This window comes from Nerophis ophidion, linkage group LG06 (genome assembly GCF_033978795.1).
Source record: "Nerophis ophidion isolate RoL-2023_Sa linkage group LG06, RoL_Noph_v1.0, whole genome shotgun sequence".
NCBI lineage: Eukaryota > Metazoa > Chordata > Actinopteri > Syngnathiformes > Syngnathidae > Nerophis > Nerophis ophidion.
The window spans coordinates 21,782,169-21,809,201 of NC_084616.1; the positions used below are offsets into that span (position 1 = coordinate 21,782,169).

Sequence of the window (27,033 nt, forward strand, 5' to 3'; positions counted from 1 at the left end):
GAAACCTGCTGGTTGACATTCGGTCGGGATCCATGTTCGCTGTAATCCATAGTAAAGTTTCACCTCCATGAATTTTAAACAAGGAATCACCGTGTGTTGCTGTGGCTAAAGGCTAAAGATCCAAACTCCATCTTTCTACTTTGACTTTTCCAATATTAATTGAACAAATTACAAAAGATTCATCAACACAGATGTCCAAAATACTTTGTAATTATGCGGTTAAAGCAGACGACTTTTGGCTGTGTGTGTGTGCAGCGCTCATATTTCCTTACAGCCCGTGACGTCACGCGTACACGTCATCATTCCGCGTCATTTTCAAGAAGAAACTCCCGGGAAATTTAAAATTGCAATTTAGTAAACTAAAAAGGCCGTATTGGCATGTGTTGCAATGTTAATATTTCATCATTGATATATAAACTATCAGACTGCGTGGTCGGTAGTAGTGGGTTTCAGTAGGCCTTTAAATTGTGTTTGCACAACAAATGTTTTGACGCTTTTGTTCATACTGTAATTAATTTTGATTAAAAATGTTTAGTGTTGCCCACCCCTAATATATATATATATATATATACACACACACACAGTTATGGTGGGGTTGCATGTTAATGCGTGAATCGTTTCCCCAAAATGCAGATTGAACTCCGGAGGCAGTGTGCTGGTTGGAAAATTATTTATTTTCCATAAATCAGTCCATAATACAAATATGCAAGAAAATACAAACAAACACAAGAAAGGGGTTGCGATTGCACGGGAAAACTAAGCATAGAGAGAGAATAAAAGAGTATACCAACGTAACTTGTTGCACAGCGCAAACAAGACAGCCAGACTGAGTGTGGCGAAAAGCAGGAATAAATAGCTCTCTGAATAGTACCCGGGAGCAGGTGGGCGCCCCAAACACTAAACAGAGGCAGGTGGAAATAATCAGCACCCATAGCAACCTTGAAAACACAAACCCAGGGGTGCTGAAACAGAACTAAGGGTAAGTATATCATGTATCGATTCATTTATAATTAAAGATTTAAATATGTAACACTTTATTTCAAAAACTTATAAAAAACACTATTATGAATAAGTATAAAAGTGATTTAATATATATATAAATATACATACATACATATATACACACACATATATATATATATATATATATATATATATATATATATACACATATTAATTGTGCTAATTGTATATATGTGTATATACACACACATATATCTATATATATATACACTATATATATATATATATACATCCATTTTCTACCGCTTATTCCCTTTCGGGGTTGCGGGGGGCGCTGGCGCCTATCTCAGCTACAATCGGGCGGAAGGCGGGGTAAACCCTGGATATACATATATATACATATATATATATATATACATATATATATATACGCACACCCAATATATATACACATATATATATACATACACACACATATATATATATACACATATATATATATATATATATATATACACACACACATATACAGTATATAAATATATATATATATATATACACATATATACGCACACACGCATATATTATATATATATATATATATATATATATATATATATATATATATATATATATAGTTTATTTGATTTAACATAAGTTTTGTACTGTTTATTCTCACCTTTTCAGTCAAATTGTTCATTTTTAAATAAAAGTACTGTATTTTTCGGAGTATAAGTAGCTCCGGAGTATAAGTCGCACCTGCCGAAAATGCACAATAAAGAAGGAAAAAAACATATATACGTCGCACTGGAGTATAAGTCGCATTTTTGGGGGAAATTTATTTGATAAAACCCAACACCAAGTATAGACACTTGAAAGGCAATTTAAAATAAACAACAGGCTGAATAAGTGTACGTTATATGACGCATAAATAACCAACTGAGAAGGTGCCTATGTTAACATAACATATTATGGTAAGAGCCATTCAAATAACTATAACATATAGAACATGCTATACGTTTACCAAACAATTTGTCACTTCTAATTGCTAAATCCAATGAAATCTTATACATCTAGTCTCTTACGTGAATGAGCTAAATATTATTATTGGATATTTAACGGTAATGTGTTATTAATTCCACACACAAGTCGTTCCTGAGTATAAGTCGCCCCCCCGGCCAAACTATGAAAGAAACTGCGACTTATAGTCCGAAAAATACGGTACACAATGTTGTATATTAGTGCATGTATTTGACATAAAAATTAACAAGATTGTGTTACACACACAACGTCACCCATTATACTTTATACACGATTAATTGACATTGAGGTTTTAATTAGTACAATACATGATTTTTTTCCTCAGAATAAAAAAGACAAAAAGATAAACAAGATTAGCTGTTGTTTCAGTCTACAACTTCTCAAAGAAACCGGTTTTGTTGTTTTATATGCACAATGATGTGTAGTCATGGATGTAGCCTACTTGACTGAAATAAAACTACTAATCTTAAACATCTAAGAATCATTAATGAGATTCTGCTAAACAACAATGTCACATATGTAATATGTGCTGATGTTGTTAGAAAGTCAAAATTAAAGTCTTGACAGTTTATTTCAAATCCTGCAGCTTCATTTGCTGCTGCTGTTCTCACCAGCACACTTGTGTTTCTTACACTGGTACTTAGAAGACAATCTTTCACCACACACACTGCAACTCAACACTTTCTCACCAGTGTGTATTCTCGTGTGTACATTAAACAGTGAATTTGTGTAAAACCTTTACCGCATACTTAGCACATAAAATGTTTTTCACCAGTGTGTATTTTTGTGTGTCTGGATAAATATGCTTTCTGGGTGAATCTTTTACTACAAATTGAGCACATGAATGTTTTCTCTCCAGTGTGTGTTCTCACGTGTGCTTTTAAAGATTGGCTTTGAGTAAAACCTTTACCACATACTGAACATATATAAGGTTTTTCACCAGTGTGTATTCTTGTGTGCATGATCAAATTTGCCTTCTGTGTGAATCTTTTACTACAAATTGAGCACATGAATGGTTTTTCACCAGTGTGTGTTCTCATGTGTACTTTCAACTCACTGCTTTCTGTAAAACCTTTACCACACAAGGAACATGAAAAAGGTTTTTCTCCCGTGTGTTTTCTCATGTGTATTTTCAAATTACCACTTCGTTTAAAACATGTACTACATTCTGAGCAGGAGAAAGGCTTTTCTCCAGTGTGTGTTCTCATGTGTACTTTCAGATCACCACTTTGTACAAAACCTTTACCACATACTGAACATGAAAAAGGTTTTTCTCCGGTGTGTGTTCTCATGTGTAAATTCAACACATTTCTTCTTCCAAATCTTTTACCGCAGATCGAACAAGAAAAAGGGTTTTCTCCTGTGTGTATTCTCATGTGTACTTTCAGATTACCACGGTAACTAAAAGTTTTGTCACAGTGAGAACATGTCAAGCGTGTGTTGTCAGTGTGACATGTCTTATCATCTTTAGAGTCTTTATCATCCGTGTCAGAAGAGTGAGACGTTGTGTCGTCACTATCTGATAGTGGAGCTAAGATCTTGTCTGCTTGTGATCCTCCACAGTGGTCTCCATCAGCTTCTGTTGTCATGTGTTGAGTTGAGCTGCTGCTTGGAGGCTCCGCCTCTCTCTTCTCCTCACTTTCACATTTGACCTCATCATCTTCACTCTTCGCAATCACATTAATCACCAGGAACTCGTCCAAACATTCAAGATGCTCTCCCTCCTGACTGATGCTGTGTTCCTCCTCTTCCTCTTTAATGTGGGGGGTTTCTGGCACCTCCTCTTCCTCTTTGAAATGCAGAGTTAGTGGGTCCTCCTTCTCCTTTTTAATGTGTAGGGTCTGTGGCGCCTCGTCTTCCTCCTTAATGTGGGAGGGCTGTGGCTCCTCCTTCACCATCCTGAAGCTCCACTCCTGTTGATGTTCTTCACGGTTGTCAGCAGGAAACGGGAAGACAAACATGTTTGAGAAACATCCAGCTCTGCTCAGTCACACAATGCATTCAGTACGTTTACATGTACTTATGAAAAACAAGTTATTGTATGAACTTTGTTGAAATTTCAGTGACGCACAAACACGCTCTTTACAACATTATTCACAGGAAAAGAAAAACAAGCTGGGGCCGGAAACTTTTTACTAGTGATGGGGCCTACAAATTTTTTTTTGCGATACATTATTTAATATTGAATATAAAAGCTGAAATATTCAGGAACATAATACATAATTTCCAGTATTATTTTCTCAAAACTATTATTAATCTACATTCTACTTTATGGTTCTACCTACACTTCCGTTAAAATGTGCTGAAAACTTCTGTTTTCTGTTTGCTACTTTGCATTATTTGTGGGTGATACAAAAATGTGGGTATGGATCCAATACCAAGTAGTTACAGGGGCAGTATCGGTCACAATAATGTTGGTACTGATATTTAATATTATCAAAATCATTGAATGATTCAATTTTTGATCCCAATTATAATCAGACAAATACAGAGGATAGCAGAGTAACAATATAAATTAAATATTTCAATTACTTAATCCTATTAACTAAATATAACCACCTTTGTTTACATTCAAGAGCCTAGCATCCGATTCGCAGTTACCATATCATCCTTGTAAGAAACATAGTTAATTTTTTGCTACAGACGCGAGGATTGCTGTCTTAGAAGTGGGTTTACACTGTGGAGGGACGTTAGTTAGCTCGCCAGCTAGAATGCTAGCGAGAGAATGTTGAGCGTTGAGTTTGTTTGCTTGTCGCTGTCAACTTTGGAGACACAGATAGAATCTGTCTTCAACATTTATCATCACGATAGTATTAAAAACTCTATCGTCTGTCATGACACGGAGTCGAACCCGCGTTTCCTCGGCGGCTGGAGCTGCGAGCGCCTCCGCTGAGAGCCCGCAAAGAGGCGACTTTGCTGATTGCACGCTCAGACACAGCCCCCCTAGTGCTGAGCGCAACACGCCCACACAGCAACGAGCCTTCACTCAATCAATGATCTACACACCTGGACTTGATGAAAGGGAGCAGCATAAAGACCAGCCGACCTGAGGAACCTTTGCCAGAACGTCGCTAATCTTCCCAGTAAGCATTACGTCTGGCATTCCCTCCCCTGTGCTTTGCTCTTTGCTCTCTCCGTGACTTGGTCTTCACTTGTTTGAATAAATTCATTAATTTTTTTACTTTGCTTCTTATAACTTTCAGAAAGACAAATTTAGAGAAAGAAATACAACCTTAAAAATGATTTTAGGCTTTTTAAACATACCTTTTTTACCTTTTGAATTCCTTCCTCTTCTTTCCTGACAATTTAAATCAATGTTCAAGTAATTTTTTAATTTTTATTGTAAAGAATAATAAATACATTTTAATTGAATTCTTCATTTTAGCTTCTGTTTTTTCGACGAAGAATATTTGTGAAATGTTTCTTCAAACTTATTATGATTTAAAATTCAAAAAAATTATTCGGGCAAATCTAGAAAATCTGTGGAATCAAATTTAAATCTTAATTCAAAGTATTTTGAATTTAATTTAAAAATGTTTGTTCTGTAAAATCTAGAAGAAATAATGATTTGTCTTTGTTACAAATATAGCTTGGTCCAATGTGTTATATATTATAACAAAGTGCAGATGGGATTTTAACCTATTTAAAACATGTCATCAAAATTCTAAAATTAATCTTAATCAGGAAACATTACTAATGATGTTCCACAAATTTTTTTTTTTTTTTTTTCAAAAAGATTCGAATTAGCTAGTTTTTCTCTTCATGTTTTTCGGTTGAATTTTGAATTTTAAAGAGTCGAAATTGAAGATAAACTGTTTTTAAAATGTAATTTTCATTTTATTCGTGTTTTCTCCTCTTTTAAACCGTTCAATTAAGTTTTTTTCGTCATTTATTCCCTACAAAAAACCTTCAGTAAAAGGAAAAAAAATGTACGACGGAATGACACAGAAATACCCATTTTTTTAATATATATAGATTTATTTATTAAAGGTAAATTGAGCAAATTAGCTATTTCTGGCAATTTGTTTAAGTGTGTATCAAACTGGTAGCCCTTCGCATTAATCAGTACCCAAGAAGTAGCTCTTGGTTTCAAAAAGGTCGGTGACCCCTGCTCTACACTCATTCACTTAGAGTAGCATACACACGCCATGTAATCATCAAAGGTTTAAATAAACCTTGTGAACCGCAGTTGTGCCCTGGTTGTCGCCTCCTTCCCTCTCTGTACACAACATCGTCGGCTGAATTAATATAATTTCTACTGTATATCGTCTATATTGTGCAACCTTACTGTTTATAGCAGAGCTCCTCTACTGGCTGTTGGGGGCCAAATTGGGCCCTGGAATGACACCACACCAGTGTTCAGTTCAAAACTTGGGGGACAAACATTTTTGCTGCAATTTCCTAAAAACACTAGAGTGCTCCTTTTGTACAGAGTAACTTGGACCATGTAAACACAAGCAGATTCTTGTGTTGACATTTTAACGTTCACTATAGAGGACACTTGTATTTTGTATAACAGGACTATTTTCTTCAGAAATGTGAAACTGGCAAAAGAAATCGACCAAAAACAAATGTTCACTGCAGAGGATGCCGGTTCTCAAATTAAGAGTAATAGTGAAGGGAGAATGTGAATTTAGTTGAAGAGCCCTGGTTTTATGTCAACACACACACAAATAATGATATAGAGGATGAAATAAGTCAACATCTTTTAAAATATATGATAAAATAAAAACGTACCCATCCAATAAGTGACATAATGTTCTCAAAGAAGACACTTTAAATACATGACACGATGCAGGATCACACAAGTGGAGAGAAAACTATAAACAGCCAGATTTTGACACTGAAATGTAATTGAATACACAATAGAATTAAAACAGAGTAAACATTATAGAAGTGCATTTGTTACTGAGTAAGATATCTAGCTTTGATCTAGTTTTTGTTGTTATTGACGCTATTTTGACTGCTTTTTGAGTACCTCAAAAAATGCAATCTTTGTTTTGATCAGCACTATTCCTGTCCTTGCTTTCAAATGGACAAACATTTAATATAGTTATTAATCTGTAACAGCCTAGAGAGCAGCACAGTAACAGTATGAATACGTTTTTATGAATGATTTTAAAAGTCTGATTAGTAACCTTTAAGATAGTGGATGACTAGTCAACTGTCAAAGCAGTGGTTAGTCGCAGTCCTCGTAACTAGCAAAATAAACCTAGTTGTCAGCAGACCAGTCAATTGTTTCAACCCTCTGTGAATCTGCTCAGCACAGACAGGATCACCTGTACACAGTATCACTACACACCAGTTTAGCTGCTACCAAAACAATAAGCCCAGGGTAGAGTTGCACGGTATAGATGTGATACAATGTAAAGGATATGAATTATGGCCGGCGATAAAGCTTTTAATTATTAAAATATTTGATATTGTTACACTGCTTTCATGTGTTTTTGTCTAATTAAAACGGTTCTAAATGATTTTGAAAATTAAAAGCAAAATGAACACTGCCCCTGTAACTACTTGGTATTGGATCCATACCCAAATGTCTAGGATCACCAAAACTAATGTATTATCACATTTGAACAGAAGTGTGGATAGAAACATGTTACAACAAAAAGTAACCAGATATTAACAGTAAAAGGGAACGTTGCCGCAACTTGTTTATGACGTCTTCAGTTTGTTTACTGGGATGGTCACTTGTCCTTTATTTAACTGATATCTCGGTCAGTGTTCCAATAACATCAACACTAGCTGACATGTTTTGTCATCTCACTGAATTGAACGCAGGCTGTAAAGGTTGTCAGTCAGGCACCAAGATTGTGTATCAGAGGTGAGAGGTATCGCTCCTGTTTATTTTTGTTGTCAAACTGTGGCACTGATCCACACGGTGTTGTTGGAGAAGAACAAAAGCTTGTTTATTCGACTCAATCTTCATTGGTTGAACTGCTTTGTGTTTTAAAATTATATTAAAAAGTAATAAATGCCAAGTTTTTTTACATTATCATTATTTTTAATAATATCAAGAAAAACTCATGTGACATAGCATTTTGTGAATGTTTTGCAGTGTATAGTTAATTCCTAACACACCGTAGGACAGAGTCCGCAACCTTTTGCTGCCACTTCTATACGAAAAAATAGTACAGAGCCGCAAATTGTAACACAGCTTAAAAACTTTTGAAAGTGTTCACCTTTTTTTTTATTTTACAGGAGAAGCAATTCGTCCATGTAAAATTAAACTTTTCTCCTCTTTCTTTTTTTCGGCAAATATTAATTCTAGCTGAACCGAACACACAGGCTTCCAGTTTTTTTTACTTGCCTTCTTGCGTCTCAGATCTCAGCCTGTGTGCGTTCACGGACTCGCAGACAGTCTTAAATTATGGACCTCTTTTTAAATACGCAAACTTTTCTCACTCTAGGGTTGAAAGAAATCTGAGGGGGCCACTTAGGAGGATATGCTAACAGCAAACTAGAGCTCTTGAACTTTAACAGCCACATTGAGTCGACATCAGAAGCTTTCAACCACCTGAAAAACATTGCCAAAATCAGAGGTATAATATCTATATCTGCCTTAGAAAGACTAATCCATGCCTTTGTCTGCAGCGGGTTAGACTACTGTAATGGCTTCTTCACTGTTAATGAGCTGTAAAGCATCTGCAGAACATCCAAAATGCTGCTGCTCGAGTCCTGACTAGAACCAGGAAATATGACCATATTAGTCCAGTGCTTAGGTCACTGCATTGGCTTCCTGTTACTCAAAGAATAGATTTTAAAACAGCTCCGCTTGTGTACTAGTATTTTCATGGTCTTGTGCCAAAGTACATCTCTGACATGCTAACAATAATGGATTAGATTTTTATAGCGCTTTTCTATTGTTAGATACTCAAAGCGCTCACAGAGAAGTGTAAACCCATCATTCATTCACACCTGGTGGTGGTAAGCTACATCTGTAGCCACAGCTGCCCTGGGGTAGACTGACGGAAGCGTGGCTGCCAGTTTCCGCCTACGGCCCCTCCGACCACCACCTTTCATTCATTCACCAGTGTGAGCGGCACCGGGGGCAAGGGGGAAGTGTCCTGCCCACGGACACAACGGCAGCGAATTGGATGTCAATATGTGGGAAGCGAACCTGCAACCCTCAGGTTTCTGGCACGGCTGCTCTACCCACTACGCCATGCCGCCCCGAGAACCATATGAACTAAGTCCAGTTCTGAGAACCTCAAGGATTGGTCTTCTGCCAGTGCACAGAGTCAGGACCAAACATGACGGGACTGCATTTCGGTTTTACGCTCCTAAAATTGGAATATTCCTAAAGATGTGAAATGTTGGCAATGCTCAAATCCAGGCTAAAACATTTTTATTTAATTGTGCACATGACAACTGAAAAGTATTTTATCTTCACTCTTCTACTTGAGTTTCAATTACGAGAGTTTTTTTCATGATAGTTTTATTGCATGTATGAATGATGATTATTTAGGGACCGATGTACCAAAGGGACAGAGGAACCTATTGAATTTCTAGCGTTTTATTATTATTATTCTTTATTCTTTATTGTTATACCGCCACCTCTTTGAGCTGTAATTTGACCCCCTTAACATGCTTCAAAACTCACCAAATTGGACACACACATCAGGACTGGCAAAAATAGCAATCTAATCAAAAAACCAAACCCCAAAACTCAAAACTGCACTCTAGCGCCCCCTAGGAAGAAAACACAGACAAAACTGCCTCTAACTCCCAGTGGGAATGTCGTAGACACATGAAACAAAAACATCTATGTAGGTCTCACTTAGACCTATATTTCATAAAATCACAACACCCAGCAAAAATTAACAGGAAGTTTGCAATTCCCCCTTCAAAACAAAAGTTGTGTTAAAACAGTCACCTTTTTTCAATCATTATCTCCTCCGAGCGCTTTTGTTGTGTCGGCTTCAAATAAGCACAGGAGAGAGATTGAACCCTTCTGATTTTAATTTATTTTTAATGTTGCTTTCTTGTAATTTTCTGTACAGCACCTTGAATTGCCTTGTGTACAAATAGTACTCTATAAATAAAAAGCCTTGTCTTGAATGTAAACAAAAGACAGGCGGATCGATACAAATATTGACAATAACGATATCAGTAAAAAGTCAATAATAAAAATGGTTGGATCGATATTTCTTATAATAAAAAAATGTTGTCGTTTTTGTTCTTGTTAACAAACTTAGGAAACAAGTCCCTGGATGAAAAAAGGCAAACACCTCAGGATTTAAATCCAAGCAAATTATTTAAATATTGAAAAAATAGTTTTCTACTTTAAAAGTCATCTATTCAACTTCTTCTTCTTCTCCAGATTTTGACGCGCTCTACCTTCCACATTTGTCACCCGATTCAAACCGTTCCAACTTCAAAGTGTTCAGACTATTCGGGAATCACTGGCTTTCCTTGAAAAACTCCCACATTTCCCAGAATTCCAGGTTTTCATGGATATTTTTCCCATTCAAAATGAATTGGCCATTGTTCAAGCGTCCACCATTTCCACATGTTTTAACCTATTCACACTATTACACCTTCAACATATTCCACTATTTGGGAAATTCAAAGTAACCTTTTTCCAAGTTCCAAAAATTCCAGGATTTCCCAGAAAGCCCTATTTCCACCTTTTTTTCTGGCGACCACTCCTTCCACATTTTTCAACCCACTTCAACCGTTACACCGTCAAGTCATTCCTCTTAATTAGGACAAAAAACAAAATTGTTTTTTGGGAAACCGGGAATTTTACCAGTACAAAAAACAAAATTGTTTTTTGTACTGGTAAAATTCCCGGTTTTCCCAAAATTCCGTAATACCATTTCTCAATTCAACATGTTGCTACTTCAAGATTTCTTGACCGATACGAAAAATGTCAACACCAACCATTTCAACTCCATCCATCCATCCATCCATCATCTTCCGCTTATCCGAGGTCGGGTCGCGGGGGCAGCAGCCTAAGCAGGGAAGCCCAGACTTCCGTATCTCCAGCCACTTCGTCTAGCTCTTCCCGGGGGATCCCGAGGCATTCCCAGGCCAGCCGGGAGACATAGTCTTCCCAACGTGTCCTGGGTCTTCCCCGTGGCCTCCTACCAGCTGGACGTGCCCTAAACACCTCCCTAGGGAGGCGTTCGGGTGGCATCCTGACCAGATGCCCGAACCACCTCATCTGGCTCCTCTCGATGTGAAGGAGCAGCGGCTTTACTTTGAGTTCCTCCCGGATGGCAGAGCTTCTCACCCTATCTCTAAGGGAGAGCCCCGCCACCCGGCGGAGGAAACTCATTTCGGCCGCTTGTACCCGTGATCTTATCCTTTTGGTCATGACCCAAAGCTCATGACCATAGGTGAGGATGGGAACGTAGATCGACCGGTAAATTGAGAGCTTTGCCTTCCGGCTCAGCTCCTTCTTCACCACAACGGATCGATACAACGTCCGCATTACTGAAGACGCTGCACCGATCCGCCTGTCGATCTCACGATCCACTCTTCCCCCACTCGTGAACAAGACTCCTAGGTACTTGAACTCCTCCACTTGGGGGAGGGTCTCCTCCCCAACCCGGAGATGGCACTCCACCCTTTTCCGGGCGAGAACCATGGAGGTGCTGATTCTCATTCCGGTCGCTTCACACTCGGCTGCGAACCGATCCAGTGAGAGCTGAAGATCCCGGTCAGATGAAGCCATCAGGACTACATCATCTGCAAAAAGCAGAGACCTAATCCCGTGGCCACCAAACCGGATCCCCTCAACGCCTTGGCTGCGCCTAGAAATTCTGTCCATAAAAGTTATGAACAGAATCGGTGACAAAGGACAGCCTTGGCGGAGTCCAACCCTCACTGGAAACGTGTCCGACTTACTGCCAGCAATGCGGACCAAGCTCTGACACTGATCGTGCAGGGAGCGGACTGCCACAATCGGACAGTCCGGTACCCCATACTCTCTGAGCACTCCCCACAGGACTCCCCGAGGGACACGGTCGAATGCCTTCTCCAAGTCCACAAAGCACATGTAGACTGGTTGGGCAAACTCCCATGCACCCTCAAGAACCCTGCCGAGAGTATAGAGCTGGTCCACAGTTCCACGACCAGGACGAAAACCACACTGTTCCTCCTGAATCCGAGGTTCGACTATCCGGCGAAGCCTCCTCTCCAGTACACCTGAATAAACCTTACCGGGAAGGCTGAGGAGTGTGATCCCACGATAGTTGGAACACACCCTCCGGTCCCCCTTCTTAAAGAGAGGGACCACCACCCCGGTCTGCCAATCCAGAGGTACCGCCCCCGATGTCAACGCGATGCTGCAGAGTCTTGTCAACCAAGACAGCCAACTCAACTCATTCAAGTTTGTTCAAAAAAATTCCTGTTTTTTCCCGAAATTCCCACATTTTTCAGAAATTCTCATTAAAATGAATAGGGCATTCTTCAAAGTTCTACAACCCCACATTTTTCATCTGATTCAAACCGTTCCGACTTCAAAATAACCAGCCTGTTTGGGAATTGTGTGATCTACTTCAACAATTCTAAAAAAAAAATTGCTAGATTTCTCATAATCATTATTTTCCCCCATTCAAAATGTATTGTCCATTTTTCACAATCCCCACATTCTTCAACCGATTCAAACCATTCCACCTTCACCACTTTGAACTCATTCTAGACATTCAAACTACAATTTTTCCATGTTCAACACATTTCCAGGAATTCCTGTTTTTTGTCCAACCCTATTTCCAACCTTTTTCGTTTGGCTACGCCTTTTCATTTATCATCCCATTTCAAAAGTTCCACCATCAAAACATTTTTATAAGTCAGGTGAAAAAAACAAGTTGGTTTAGAAGCTAGAAACATTCCCAGTTTTCCCGAAATTCTGTAGTAAAATTAAAAACTGTTACTACTTCAACATTTCTTGACTGATTTAAACAATTCCAACACCAACCAATTCAGCTCATTCAGGACATTCATGCTCCTAATCATTGTTTTTTCAAAATCTCACTTTTCTCAAAATTCCCAAATTTTCAGGAAGTTCCCAATGAAATGAATGCGACATTTTTCCACGTTGCAAAATTCCCACAATTTTCAACCAATTTAAACCATTCTAACATCAACACATTACACTTTCCCAAGTTAAAGGGGAACATTATCACCAGACCTACTGTATGTAAGCGTCAATATATACCTTGATGTTGCAGAAAAAAGACCATATGTTTTTTAAACCGATTTCCAAACTCTAAAAGGGTGAATTTGGCGATTTAAACGCCTTTCAATTGTTTGCTGTCGGAGCAATGACCTTTCACCCGTGACGTCACAACGTGAAGCAATCCGCCATTTTCTCAAACACATTACACACACAGGTCAAATCAGCTCTGTTATTTTCCGTTTTTTCGACTGTTTTCCGATACCTTGGAGACATCATGCCTCGTCGGTGTGTTGTCAGAGGGTGTAACAACACGATCAGGGACAGATTCAAGTTGACTTACGTGGAATGTGCATCGATTAGCACGGCACGCTAATCGATGCCAACATGCTATTTAGGCTAGCTGTATGTACATATTGCATTGTTATGCCTCATTCGTAGCTATAGTTGCATCCAGCCTTTCACTCCACCCACATTGAATGCCAAACAAACACATACCAATCGACGGATTCAAGATGCACCAGTGTCAAAAGATGCAAAAGTCCCTGTTTGTTCCGCACATTTTACCGACAATAGCGATGCTACGACAGAGATGTGTGAATATCCTGCGACATTCAAAGCAGATGCATTTCCAACAATAAAGTCAACAAAATCACAAAGGTGAGTTTTGTTGATGTTATTGACTTATGTGCTAATCAGACATATTTGGTCACGGCATGACTGCCAGCTAATCGATGCTAACATGCTATTTAGGCTAGCTGTATGTACATTTGTAGCTATATTTGCATCCAGCCTTTCCCTCCACCCACATTTAATGCCAAACAAACACTTACCAATCGACAGATTTAAGTTGCTCTGGTGGTCTGGTCAAAAGATGCAATCGTTGATTAGAAGGCAATCGCTGAATAACTTCAATAGCTATTCACTCAATAGCTTCAGTTTTTTCTTCAATTTTGTTTTCGTTATCTGCTTCCACACTCCAACCATCCGTTTCAATTAGGGGTGGGTAAATTAATGCGTTAATTACGAGTTAACTCATCAATCTATTAATGCCGACAATTATTTTATCGCACATTTGCGTATGTTGTTTACATGCTTTTATTTTGTTAACGCCTTTTCTTAACAAGATGGCGTCGCCCGGATGCGTCGAGGGCCTCTTGATAAAGATGGACCATTCGGCAAAAATACCGGACAATTCTGCAAATTTCATGGCTGGCTTACAGCGTGGTCACTCCGGGATCACTTACGACCGCCAGAGTTCTTAACGTTTGCTTTCATAACATACAAGATGCCGTCATGGCGACACATCCTATACCGGGCTACCGCGCATGCTCGTCACTCCTGTTGCATGCTGGGTAGGGTAGTTCTTTTTTTCCCTGGCTCATAACATCACAATGTAGTACCATGTATATGATGCGTTCAGTTTATCAAAGCACCAAGCAAACAATCGGAAAATTCCCATCATATCAATTCCTAGATATGGTCATAATTATCTTAAGTGCACTACGCAGAATAAACACAACATTATTCATGTTGCTACTATGGATAATTTGATCAAAAATTCCCTAAAACAGCCCACTACCTATAATATAGGTTTTTTAAACATAAGATCCCTGATAAAAAAAATGTTTCCGCTGTTACCTCAGAAATTGCCTGTTCAGATGTTATGATTGTGGCTCAGGGATTTGTATGTAGCTTATATTTATTTTCTATAATAAACAGGATAACTTAAATACCCTGGCAGTGACAATAAGCTTAAATGTTTGTATTTACATTTTTGAGTTGATTTTCATAAAATATGCTGTTTAACTGCTACTGTTTAACAAGGACTGTTTTAAATTGTGTTTGCACAACAAATGTTTTGGCGCTTTTGTTCATGTGGGAGAATATTCCAATAAAGGTGCACTACACACTACTTTTGAATTCATTATTGGGCTTTGCGTATCCAATGCAGTTTATCGCGATTAATCAGAGAAATACTGCGATTAACTCCGATTAAAAATTGTAATCGTTGCCCAGCCCAAGTTTCAATACATGCGTAATCTGTTGAATCGCTTAAGCCGCTGAAATCCGAGTAAGAATCCGAGCTAATGTCGCTATATCTTGTTATTCTATCCGCCATGTTTGTTTGTATTGGCATCACTATGTGACGTCAGTGGGAAATGGACAGGTGGATTTACAGATAGCGAAAATCAGGCACTTTAAAGCCTTTTTTCGGGATACTGCATGATGGGTAAAATTTTGAAAAAAACTTTGAAAAACACAATAAGCCACTGGGAACTGATTTTTACTGGTTTTAACCCTTCTAAAATTGTGATAATGTTCCCCTTTAAAAAACAAATTTATTCAACATTCAAACCATTCCAACATTCTAACTATTCTTACATTCATACTACATTCTGTCAGCATTTCATTTCAAGTTCAGCTTTGGAGCAATCACATGCAATTCCTTCTGGAATTGCTTCATTTATTTATTTATATATATATATATATATATATATATATTTATATATATATATTTTTTTTTACATCTCTATCCTGTGTTTTTGTCTGATTATAATTGTGATAAAAAATGTAATCATTCAATGAGCTTGACATTGTGAAGTATCACTACCAGTATTGATACAGCCCCATACTACTTGATTCATAATTGATACATAAATGTGTAGTATCACCCAAATGTAAAGTATCAAACACCAAAAGACTAAGTGATCATTACATTTTAACAGAAGTGTAGATAAAAACATATTACAACAGAAAGTAACCACATGGTAACAGTATGTGAACAGGTAGAGCCTTCGTAACTTGTTTTAATTTAGTTATATTATCACTCACATACCAAATAATATATTGTGATGTATAAAGTTACGCTGTAATAATTATCACAATATATATTTTAGGACATTTTGCCCATCCCTACATCTCATGTGGATCTTCTACTGCCATTGGTGTCACTTAAAACCACATAACACTCCTTTGGTAGGTGAAGTTGAACCATGTACAGTTGTGCATGTGTTTTAGCGTCATTTGACACAGACTTGTCCAGGATTTTCAACTTTTTGATATCTGGATGTTGTGCTTACTTGGACTGTGATGAAGGTGTGAGGAGTCAGGTGGTTTGTCTTCATGGTCTTCAGTTTTCACAGAGACAACAGTCAGTGGAAACTTGATGAGATCAGCCTCCTCCTGCCCTACAAGACACTCTCCCCTCTGAGTGATCCACACTTCCTCTTTCTTATGTGGGAGCTGTGGCTCTTCTTCCTCTTTAAAGCGGCAAGGCTGCTGGACGTCTGTTGGGTAAATAGGTCAATAAAATCAATACATAATAGAAAAAGTTTTTGACTGAATCCGTTAACACTAGGGGTGTAACGGTACATGTATTTGTATTGAACCGTTTCGTTACGGGGGTTTCGGTTCGGTTCGGAGGTGTAACAAACGAATTTCCACACGGACATATTAAGTAGCGTACCGCACGTTGTGTAAACAATGCACACCGAGGCTCAACACACGGCATGCTAGCAACGACTGGGCTACAATAGACTGACTATACGTCCTCTTTTCACCGGACATATCCTCTTTTGCGGGGCTGTCCGGGTGGAGTTTCTTAAATGCCTCAAATGTCCGGCATTTTGAGTTAGGGTTGCGTGTATTTTCAATGTACGTTCAGGGTTAAAAGCCTACTGCAGTGGTTCTCAACCTTTTTTCAGTGATGTACCCCCTGTGAATATTTTTTTAATTCGAGTACCCCCTAATCAGAGCAAAACATTTTTGGGTGGAAAAAAAGAAATAAAGAAGTAAAATACAGCACTATGTCATCAGTTTCTGATTTATTAAATTGTATAACAGTGCAAAATATTGCTCATTTGTTGTGGTCTTTCTTGATCTATTTGGAAAAAAGATAAACATAACTAAAAACGTGTTGAAAATAAACAAGTGATTCAATTATTCTACACATAGAAGTAGTCATCAACTTAAAGTGCCCTCTTTGGGGATTGTAATAGAGATCCATCTGGATTCATGAACCTAATTCTAAACATTTCTTCACCAAAAAAAAAAACCTTTAACATCAATATTTATGGAACATGTCCACAAAAAAATCTAGCTGTCAAGACTGAATATTGCATTGTAGCATTTATTTTCACAGTTTATGAATTTATATTTATATTTTGTTGAAGTATTATTCAATGAATAAATTCATAAAGGATTTTTGAATTGTTGCTATTTTTAGAATATTAAAAAAAAATCTCACGTACCCCTTGGCATACCTTCAAGTACCCCCATTTGAGAACCACTGGCCTACTGAAACCCACTACTACCCACCACGCAGTCTGATAGTTTATATATCAATGATGAAATATTAACATTGCAACACATGCCAATATGGCCTTTTTAGTTCACTAAATTACAATTTTAAATTTCCCGGGAGTTTCGTCTTCGAAACGTCGTGTAATGATGACGTGTACGCAAGACGTCACGGGCTTTTAGGAAGTATGAGCGCTGCGCACACACACATCTAAATGTCGTCTGCTTTAACGGCATAATTATACAGTTTTTGGGACATCTGTGTTGCTGAATCTTTTGCAATTTGTTCAATTAATATTGGAGAAGTCACAGTAGAAAGATGGAGTTGGGAAACGTTAGCCTGTAGCCACATAAACACATGGTGATTCCTTGTTTAAAATTCCTGGAGGTGAAACTTTCCTATGGATCAGAGCGCGGTCAAGAGAACATGGATCCCGACCACATGTCAACCAGCAGGTTTCGGTGAGAAAATTGTGGTTAAAAAGTCAGTTCTTACCGGAGAAAAACTGAGCTTGTGCCGTCCATAGCTGCCGTCGACTCCCCTGAGACACTGGCGTCAAGACACCCGTGGAGACACCCTTCCGACTATCAGGTAATATTAAACTCACTAAAACACTAGCAACACAATAGAAAGATAAGGGATTTCCCAGAATTAACCTAGTAAATGTGTCTAAAAACATCGGAATCTGTCCCAATGCAATCGCGGTTTTTTTTGGGGACTTTTTTTTTTTTTTTTCTAGTCCGTCACTATCAATATCCTTAAACACGAATCTTTCATCCTCGCTCAAATTAATGGGGAAATTGTAATTTTATCGGTCCGAATAGCGCTTTTTGTTGGAGACTCCCATTAAAAACAATGTGAATATGTGAGGAGCCATCAAACAAGTGACATTATCGTCTGCGACTTCCAGTAAAGGCAGAGCATTTCTCTTAGCACCGAAAGTTGCGAACTTTATTGTCGATGTTCTCTACTAAATCCTTTCAGCAAAAATATGGCAATATCGCGAAATGATCAAGTATGACACATAGAATGGACCTGCTATCCCCGTTTAAATAGGAAAATCTCATTTCAGTAGGCCTTTAAGAAGGGATTAAAAACAAAACAAATTGTGTGCGCAGCAACATTCGTGAGGGAGGGGCACACAGGGCGAGCGAGAGAGTTATGATAAACGTGCATGCGTCGCCAGGCTGTGCTTTTTATCCATAGATTTATCAGATTGAATTTTTTATTATCTAAAGCAAGGGTACCAAAAATGTGCCCCGGAGGCCATTTGCGGCCCACAGCTAATGTTTTAAAGGGCCACGGCACATTCTAAAAATACTATTAAAATAAACAAAAACATAACAAAAGTGACATAAAAAAGCTTAAAGGTTAAGTGTAATTTAGGAAAAGTTGCAATGATGACTAATAAAACAAAGCTGTTTTTTTTTCTATCAAACTGTCATTGCTCAAAACATAATATTGAATCAAAATCAATGTTTTTATGAATTATTGACCCATACAAGGTTCCGATACCTCACATCAAGATTTTGCAAATTTGGTAAATAAATAACCAACAAATTTATATTTTGTTGTTTTCTTACTGTACCGAAAATGAACCGAACCCTGATCTCTAAACCGAGGTACGTACCGAACCAAAATTGTTGTGTACCGTTACACCCCTAGTTAACACAATTAAATTATTTGTGCTTTCATGTGTCGTGTTAAAAGTGTGTCACGAAACAACCAATAAAAACTCGGGAAATGCTGTACTTTTGTCCTTGCCACTAAAATGACTTGGATTTACATGACGTTGCGTCTGGTTCCTCGCGCTGAGCAAGAAGGCAAAGCTCTCGGTCTACCGAGTTATCTACATCCCCACTCTTACCTATGGTCATGACCGAAAGAATAAGATAGCGGATACAAGCGGCCGAAATGAGTTTCCTCAGAAGGGTGGCCGGCATCTCCCCTAAAGATAGGGTGAGAAGTTCAGTCATCCAAGAGAGACTCGGAGTAGAGCCGCTGCTCCTTCACTTGGAAAGTAACCAGCTTTAGTGGTTCGGGCATCTTGTGCGGATGCCTAACAAGCGTCTCCCTAGAGAGGTCCTCGTTGCAGGCCAAGGACCAGATGGGGATTACATCTCCTCTCTGGCCTTGGAACGCTTCGGAATTTCCCTGGAGGAAGTTGCTAATGTTGCTCTGGAGAGGGAAGTCTGGGGGTCTCTGCGAGAGCTGTTGTCCCCACGACCCGATTTGCGGATAAGCGGTTGAAGATGGATGGATGGATGCCTGGCTCACGTCGGGCTCGTTAAATATACGTGGTGGTCAAGCCAGTGTCTGTTCTCAACTGGTACTAAGTGCCACTTAGCTTTTTCTTGAAGAAACATGTTCTACAAACCCCGTTTCGATATGAGTTGGGAAATTGTGTTAGATGTAAATATAAACGGAATACAATGATTTGCAAATCCTTTTCAATCCATATTCAGTTGAATGCGCTACAAAGACAAGATATTTGATGTACAAACTCATAAACTTTATTTTTTTATTTGCAAATAATAATTAACTTATAATTACATGGCTGCAACATGTGCTAAAGTAGTTGGGAAAGGGCATGTTCACCACTGTGTTACATCACCTTTTCTTTTAACAACACTCAATAAACGTTTGGGAACTGAGAAAACTAATTGTTGAAGCTTTGAAAGTGGAATTTGTTTCCATTTTTGTTTTATGTAGAGCTTCAGTCCTCAACAGTCCGGGGTCTCCGCAGTCGAATTTTACGCTTCATAATGCGCTACACATTTTCGATGGGAGACAGGTCTGGACTGTATGTGGTGATATCCTTTAGAGATTGATGTTGGTTTTTGAGACAGTGCCGTCTGAGGGATCGAAGGTCACGGTCATTCAATGTTGGTTTCCAGCTATGCCGCTTACATGGACTGATTTCTCCAAATTCTCTGAACCTTTTGATGATATTATGGACCGTAGATGTTGAAATCCTTAAATTTCTTGCAATTGCACTTTGAGAAACATTGTTCTTAAACTGTTTGACTATTTGCTCATGCAGTTATGGACAAAGGGGTGTACCTCGCCCCATCCTTTCATGTGAAAGACTAGCATTTTTTGGGAAGCTGTTTTTATACCCAATCATGGCCCCCACCTGTTCCCAGTTAGCCTGCACACCTGTGGAATGTTCTAAATAAGTGTTTAATGAGCATTCCTCAACTTTATCAGTATTTATTGCCACTTTTCCCAACTTCTTTGTCACGTGTTGCTGGCATCAAATACTAAAGTTAATGATTATTTGCAACAAAAAAAAATGTTTATCAGTTTGAACATCAAATATGTTGTCTTTGTAGCATATTCAACTGAATATGGGTCGAAAATGATTCGCAAATCATTGTATTCCGTTTATATCTATATCTAACACAATTTGGCAACACTAAATTGGCCCTAGTGTGTAAATGTGAGTGTGAATGTTGTCTGTCTATCTGTGTTGGCCCTGCGATGAGGTGGCGACTTGTCCAGGGTGTACCCCGCCTTCTGCCCGATTGTAGCTGAGATAGGCGCCAGCGCCCCCCGCGACCCCGAAAGGGAATAAGCGGTAGAAAAAAGGATGGATGGACAATTTCCCAACTCATATGGAAACGGGGTTTGTATGTTCGCGTTATTTTTGGCTGTAGGAATCATTTCCAATTGCGAAAAGGATAACGGTTTCTTCAGAGTTCCTCGAGCAGTCATCAGGGAGTGCGGAAGAGTGCAATATTTAATAGGAAAGGTCAAGGACAAAAGTGGCTCTCGAACATAGCGCTACGGTCCAAGGGAGCAGAGTGGAAGAACGAATAAGTTTGGCCATGTTTGGCACTTTTCTACCTTTTTTTTAAGGAACTCAAAGCGCTTTGACACTATTTCCACATTCACACGCACACATTCACACACTGATGGCGGCAGCTGCCATGCACGTCACTAACCAGCACCCATCAGGAGCAAGGGTGAAGTGTCTTGCTCAAGGACACAACCCTCAGATTGCTGGCGCAGCCACTCTCCCAACTTCGCCATATACTGTGTCCAAGATGAAATACTTCTCTAAACTGGACTTTAAAGGCCTACTGAAACCCACTACTACCGACCACGCAGTCTGATAGTTTATATATCAATGATGAAATATTAACATTGCAACACATGCCAATACGGCCTTTTTAGTTTACTAAATTGCAATTTTAAATTTCCCGCGAGGTATCCTGTTGGAAACGTTGCGGAATGATGATGCGTGCGCGTGACGTCACGGAGTGTCAGGAAATATTAGCTCAGCACAAATTACGGCTAAGAGTCGTCTCTTTTCACCGCATAATTACACAGTAATTTGGACTCTGTGTTGCTGAATATTTAGCAATTTGTTCAATTAATAATGGAGAGTATAAAGAACAATGCTGTTGGTGGAAAGCGGTGTATTGCAGCTGTCTTTCGCACCGAGACACAGACGGTGTTACTTAGTTTTTAACACAGAGCGGTCAAGCGAACCTGTATCTCTACGTCAAACAGCATGTTTTTGGATGGGAAAATTGTGATATATATATATATATCTTACCGGAAACATAATTGGATTATTCATCCTCCTGCAGTAGCTGTTTAAAAGACAGCTGTGAGCTTGGCTCCTCGGCTTCTCTATGAGACACTGCGTGTTCACTGCAGCCATCCGACCTCGAGGTATGTCTTTACAATCTCACTAAAACACTATTAAAACAATAAGCAGATAAGGGACCTTCCAGAATTATCCTAGTAAATGTGTTTGATTACATCTGAAACGCTCACACTGCCGCCGCCCGGAGCCGTCGCTTTTTATTTTATTTATTTTTTCTAGTCCTTCGCTATCAATATTATCATCCACAAATCTATCATCCTCGCTCAAATTAATGGGGAAATTGTCGTTTTCTCGGTCCGAATAGCTCTTGCTGCTGGTGGTTCCCATTAAAAACAATGTGAGGACGTGAGGAGCCCTCACCCTTGTGACGTCATCGTCTGCGACTGCCGGTAAAGGCGAGGCTTTTTTATCAGCACCAAAAGTTGCGAACTTTATCGTCGATGTTCTCTACTAAATCCTTTCAGCAAAAATATGGCAATATCGCGAAATGATCACGTATGACACATAGAATGGACCGTCTATCCCCATTTAAATAAGAAAATCTCATTTCTGTAGACCTTTAATGGTTTGTTTGATATATTTTTAACATGCAGGTCAGAATCAGGAAGTGAAATTAGCCATGAAAGTGAAATATATTTGGTGACTTTTCTGTAAACACGTTGATGCACAGTGTTACAAACTGAGAGGAACATCAACCACTCATAAATGTTGTGTTTCGGAAACTGTCTCATCTTCATGAATATAAAAATAAAGCATCTTTTTAACGTTTGTGTTAATAATTAAATGTGAAGTTAGTCAACAGGTGAGAGTAAGAAGTAAACAAACCTGTCCTGTGTAACACAACTTGATGTTTCTTGAAAACAGCGTCCAATAGTTGACGTCGTCGCTCCTTCTCCTCTTTTGTTGGAGAAAGTTCCTCTTTGTACTCTGCTGTCGTTCTTTCGCACATGTTCACACAATGGCAACACTTTACACTCACACTTGACCTCTGCTTAGCGATGTATTTATAACGACTGCGTGACTTTGTTGGCAGCTAACAAGCTAAGCTAACTAGCAAGCTGAGCTAGCACGAGAAACGGCAAAGTGCTCTTAGACTGATGTTTTCCGGACTCAAACCAAATATGAACAATGTTTAGTCTGTTGAACAACATATATAACTAGATGTACGCAATGGTTAAGAAGACATAACACAATAACGTCTTCCTCGGCAAAACGCCATCTTGCCTTTACCTCGTCTTGTTTAGTTCCCAGTTGTCAGATCTCGCGAGAGAAACTGCGACACTCCATTGCTGTTACCTGCACCTTAGGTAACATGAATCCAGAGACTGTTTACCACCTGTTTGGACTTGTGAAAACACTCGATCTCAATGGCAGGGCATCTGTCGCATCATCCTGGACAATATTCATGACACATTTGAGCTTTGTTTTAAAGATGTGATATTTGGTTTTACACTGTATGAACACAAATTTGAAAATGAATTTTACCTTTGCAACCTCATTATTCTATTGGCTAAATGTTATATTCATAAATGCACGTTTCTCAATGTTGTGCCTTTAAAAAAAGATTCAGAACTCTACATTAAAACATTCTCTACCTCTAGGAACAACAAAGCTGTGAAAACGATGATGCTGTGTTCCAAATTTAAGTTTTTACTGAAATTGAGTGAGCTTATTTATATATATATATATATATATATATATATATATATATATATATATATATATATATATATATATATATATATATATATATATATATATATATATATATATATTCATACTTTATTTCTTTGAATTGCCGCCGGGGCACTGATTAATTTAAAACCTCTTCTCACTCCTGCGCTTACCAAAGGGGATGCGGTAAAAGTAAGCATGTGCTAATTATTTTAAAACCTCTTCTCACTCCGGCACTTACCAAAGGCATGCAGTAATAATTTGAGTGTGATGTAAGCTTGGACCTTAAATCCTACTGAATAGCTCCTAATCTTCTTTCCTTTATGCGATTTCAAATTACCGGTATTGAAATCAGCCGCCAACATTTTGAAAATGATGACAGGGTGAGTGTCACTCGTGACGTCACGAGTTGGACCCGGCGGTAATACTAAGCATGCGCTAATTATTTTGCGAATCGAGTTTGAACCGGCAGTACTTCAAGGCAGGCACATACTATGTGCCCTGCGGCAATTCAGGGAAATACGGTACATATGTATATATATATATACATATATATATATATATATGTATATATAAATGGTTTGGTTTGTACTTGTATAGCGCTTTTCTACCTTCAAGGTACTCAAAGCGCTTTGACACTAATTCCACATTTACCCATTCACACACACATTCACACACTGATGGAGGGAGCTGCCATGCAAGGCGCCAACCAGCACCCATCAGGAGCAAGGGTGAAGTGTCTTGCTCAGGACACAACGGACGTGACGAGGATGGTTCTAGGTGGGATTTGAACCAGTGACCCTCGGGTTGCGCACGGCCACTCTTCCACTGCGCCACGCCGTATATATATATATTCTATTTTAGTTACTTTGAATTTATCATCCCGTCACTATTTCATTTTGTACTGTTTTTGTACTGTTTTGTACTGTTTTTGTGCTTATTTTAATTGTTGTTTGTCGTATGTTTGTTTGTAAATGTTGAAATTTATAAATAAAAGTTTAAAAAAATAAAAAAAATAAAAAAATCCACAGATATGAGGACATCCGCCTCATTTCCCCATTCTGTAGGTGGTACTGTTTGCTAATGAAGGAGTGATGTGGAAGAGAGAAAGAAAAGACGATTAAAAAAGCAGTAAAGTACAAGAAAGGGGAAGAGCTTGTGGTTTAGGATTCCCTGTTGGAAAATCTAAAGTCATGATTTCTGTTTAAAGTCATTTCTGCAGAGAAATGCATATTCTTCTGCAGAAATGATCCATGTGCAAATGACACAAGAATGTAACATTTAGTAACAGGTGATGTTAACTTATTAGTTGCAAAGTGAGACATGGCCAGCCTTTATTCGCTTACAGTTTATGACAACTTTTGAATTGAACATCTCAGAAGATGCAAAGTTTTAAAAACTGATGATCAAAATTATAACTTGCCGTATCTCACTTTGCATGTAATGAGTTAATATCACAGATTAGTTTCCCAATTGAAGTTAATTTCTGACACAAATGGAATTTTAAACCATATCCTAATTTTATGGGTTTATCCTGTATAATATAATCAGGGTTTTTTACAGGCGTCAGCAAATCTAATTTAATGCTCTTTAATGCCACTTGAAAAAAATTAAAGGCCTACTGAAATGAGATGTTCTTATTTAAACGGGGATAGCAGGTCCATTCTAGGTGTCATACTTGATCATTTCACAATATTGCCATGTTTTTGCTGAAAGGATTTAGTAGAGAACATCGACGATAAAGTTCGCAACTTTTGGTCGCCAATAAAAAAGCCTTGCCTGTACCGGAAGTAGCAGAAGATGTGCGCGTGACGTCACCGGTGTGAGGGCTCCTCACACCCTCACATTGTTTATAATGTGAGCCACCAGGAGTAAGAGCAATTCGGACCGAAAAAGTGACGATTTTCCCATTAATTTGAGCGAGGATGAAAGATTCGTGGTTGAGGAAAGTAAGAGTAAAGCACTAATAAAGCACTAAGTAAAAGAAAAGGCGACGGCTCCAGGCGGCGGCAGTGGGAGAATTTCAGATGTTATTAGACACATTTACTAGGATAATTCTGGAAAATCCATTATCTGCTTATTGTGTTAATAGTATTTTAGTGAGATTGTAAAGTCATACCTGAAGTCGGAGGGCTGCGGTGAACGCCAGTGTCTCTGAGAGACGCTAAGGAGCCAAGATCAAAGCTGCCTTTTTGACAGCTAGAGGAGGAGGTCGCATATTCCACTGAAGTCTCCGGTAAGAGCCGATTTAATATCACAATTTTCCCATCCAAAAACTTGCTGGTTGACGTAGAGAAACATGTTCGCTTGACCGCTCTGTGTTATAGCTTCACAACAATCAAATAAACACCGGCTGTGTTTCCGTGCTAAAGGCAGCTGCAATCCACCGCTTTCCACCAACAGCATTCTTTTTTGACATCTTCATTATTAATTGAAAAAATTGGAAAACATTCAGGAACACAGATGTCCAAAATATGGTGTAATTGCGCGATGAAAAGGGAAGACTTTTAGCTGTGAGTGATGCTGGGCTAATATGTCCCCTCCAACCAATAACGTCACAAACGCGCGTCAACATTCTGCGACGTTTTCGACAGGAAACTCCGCGGGAAATTTTAAATTGTAATTTAGTAAACTAAACCGGCCGTATTGGCATGTGTTGCAATGTTAAGATTTAATTATTGATATATAAACTATCAGACTGCGTGGTCGGTAGTAGTGGGTTTCAGTAGGCCTTTAAATGCCTATGTCTGACCACTAATGGTTATGTATAATCAAAAGCTTACAATTGTCTGTGCGTCACTGAGACTTCAAGACAGTTCGTCAAATAACTTGTTTTTCTTAAGTACACGTAAACGTACTGGATGCATTGTGTGACTGAGCAGAGCTGGATGTTTCTAAAACATGTTTGTCTTCTTGTTTCCAGCAGACGTCTGTGAAGAAACATCTTCTCCCTGAGCAATAGCAGTCGAGCTGCTGATTGGTGAAGGAGGAACCACGGACCTCCAACATAATGGAAGGAAGACGAGGCGCAAGAGACCCTGCAAATTAAAGGCCTACTGAAATGAGATTTTCTTATTTAAACGGGGATAGCAGGTCCATTTTATGTGTCATACTTGATAATTTCGCGATATTGCCATATTTTTGCCTAAAGGATTTAGTAGAGAACATCGACGATAAAGTTCGTAACTTTTGGTCGCTAATAAAAGAACCTCGCCTTTACCGGAAGTAGCAGACGATGATGTCACCTGTGTGAGGGCTCCTCACATCCTCACATTGTTTATAACGGGAGCTTCCAACAAAAAGAGG

The 27,033-nt window shown here is 38.7% G+C and overlaps 2 protein-coding genes across 3 annotated transcripts in view; one reads left to right on the plus strand and one right to left on the minus strand.

Moving 5' to 3' along the window:
* Nucleotides 1-1,060, plus strand: part of LOC133554377 (zinc finger protein 37-like) — an 18,731-nt gene extending 17,671 nt beyond the window's left edge. The window contains exon 4 of the transcript XR_009807106.1: nucleotides 1-1,060. This exon is cut by the window's left edge and continues 2,424 nt beyond it. The gene's annotated coding sequence lies outside the window, so the exon portion shown is untranslated.
* The window catches only part of LOC133554370 (zinc finger protein 180-like), a 130,523-nt gene extending 107,202 nt beyond the window's left edge, over nucleotides 1-23,321 (minus strand). The window contains exons 1-3 of one of the 2 annotated variants that reach the window (XM_061903017.1): nucleotides 22,879-23,321; nucleotides 16,216-16,422; nucleotides 2,195-3,928 (exon numbers count right to left, since the gene is read on the minus strand). In XM_061903017.1, the coding sequence (XP_061759001.1) occupies nucleotides 2,754-3,928; nucleotides 16,216-16,422; nucleotides 22,879-23,002 (1,506 nt within the window). In that variant the 5' untranslated portion in view covers nucleotides 23,003-23,321 and the 3' untranslated portion in view covers nucleotides 2,195-2,753. Of the gene's footprint in view, nucleotides 1-2,194; nucleotides 3,929-16,215; nucleotides 16,423-22,878 lie in introns of those variants that run through there. The other variant, XM_061903022.1, reaches the window with a different exon arrangement.
* Nucleotides 23,322-27,033: the final 3,712 nt, after the last annotated feature.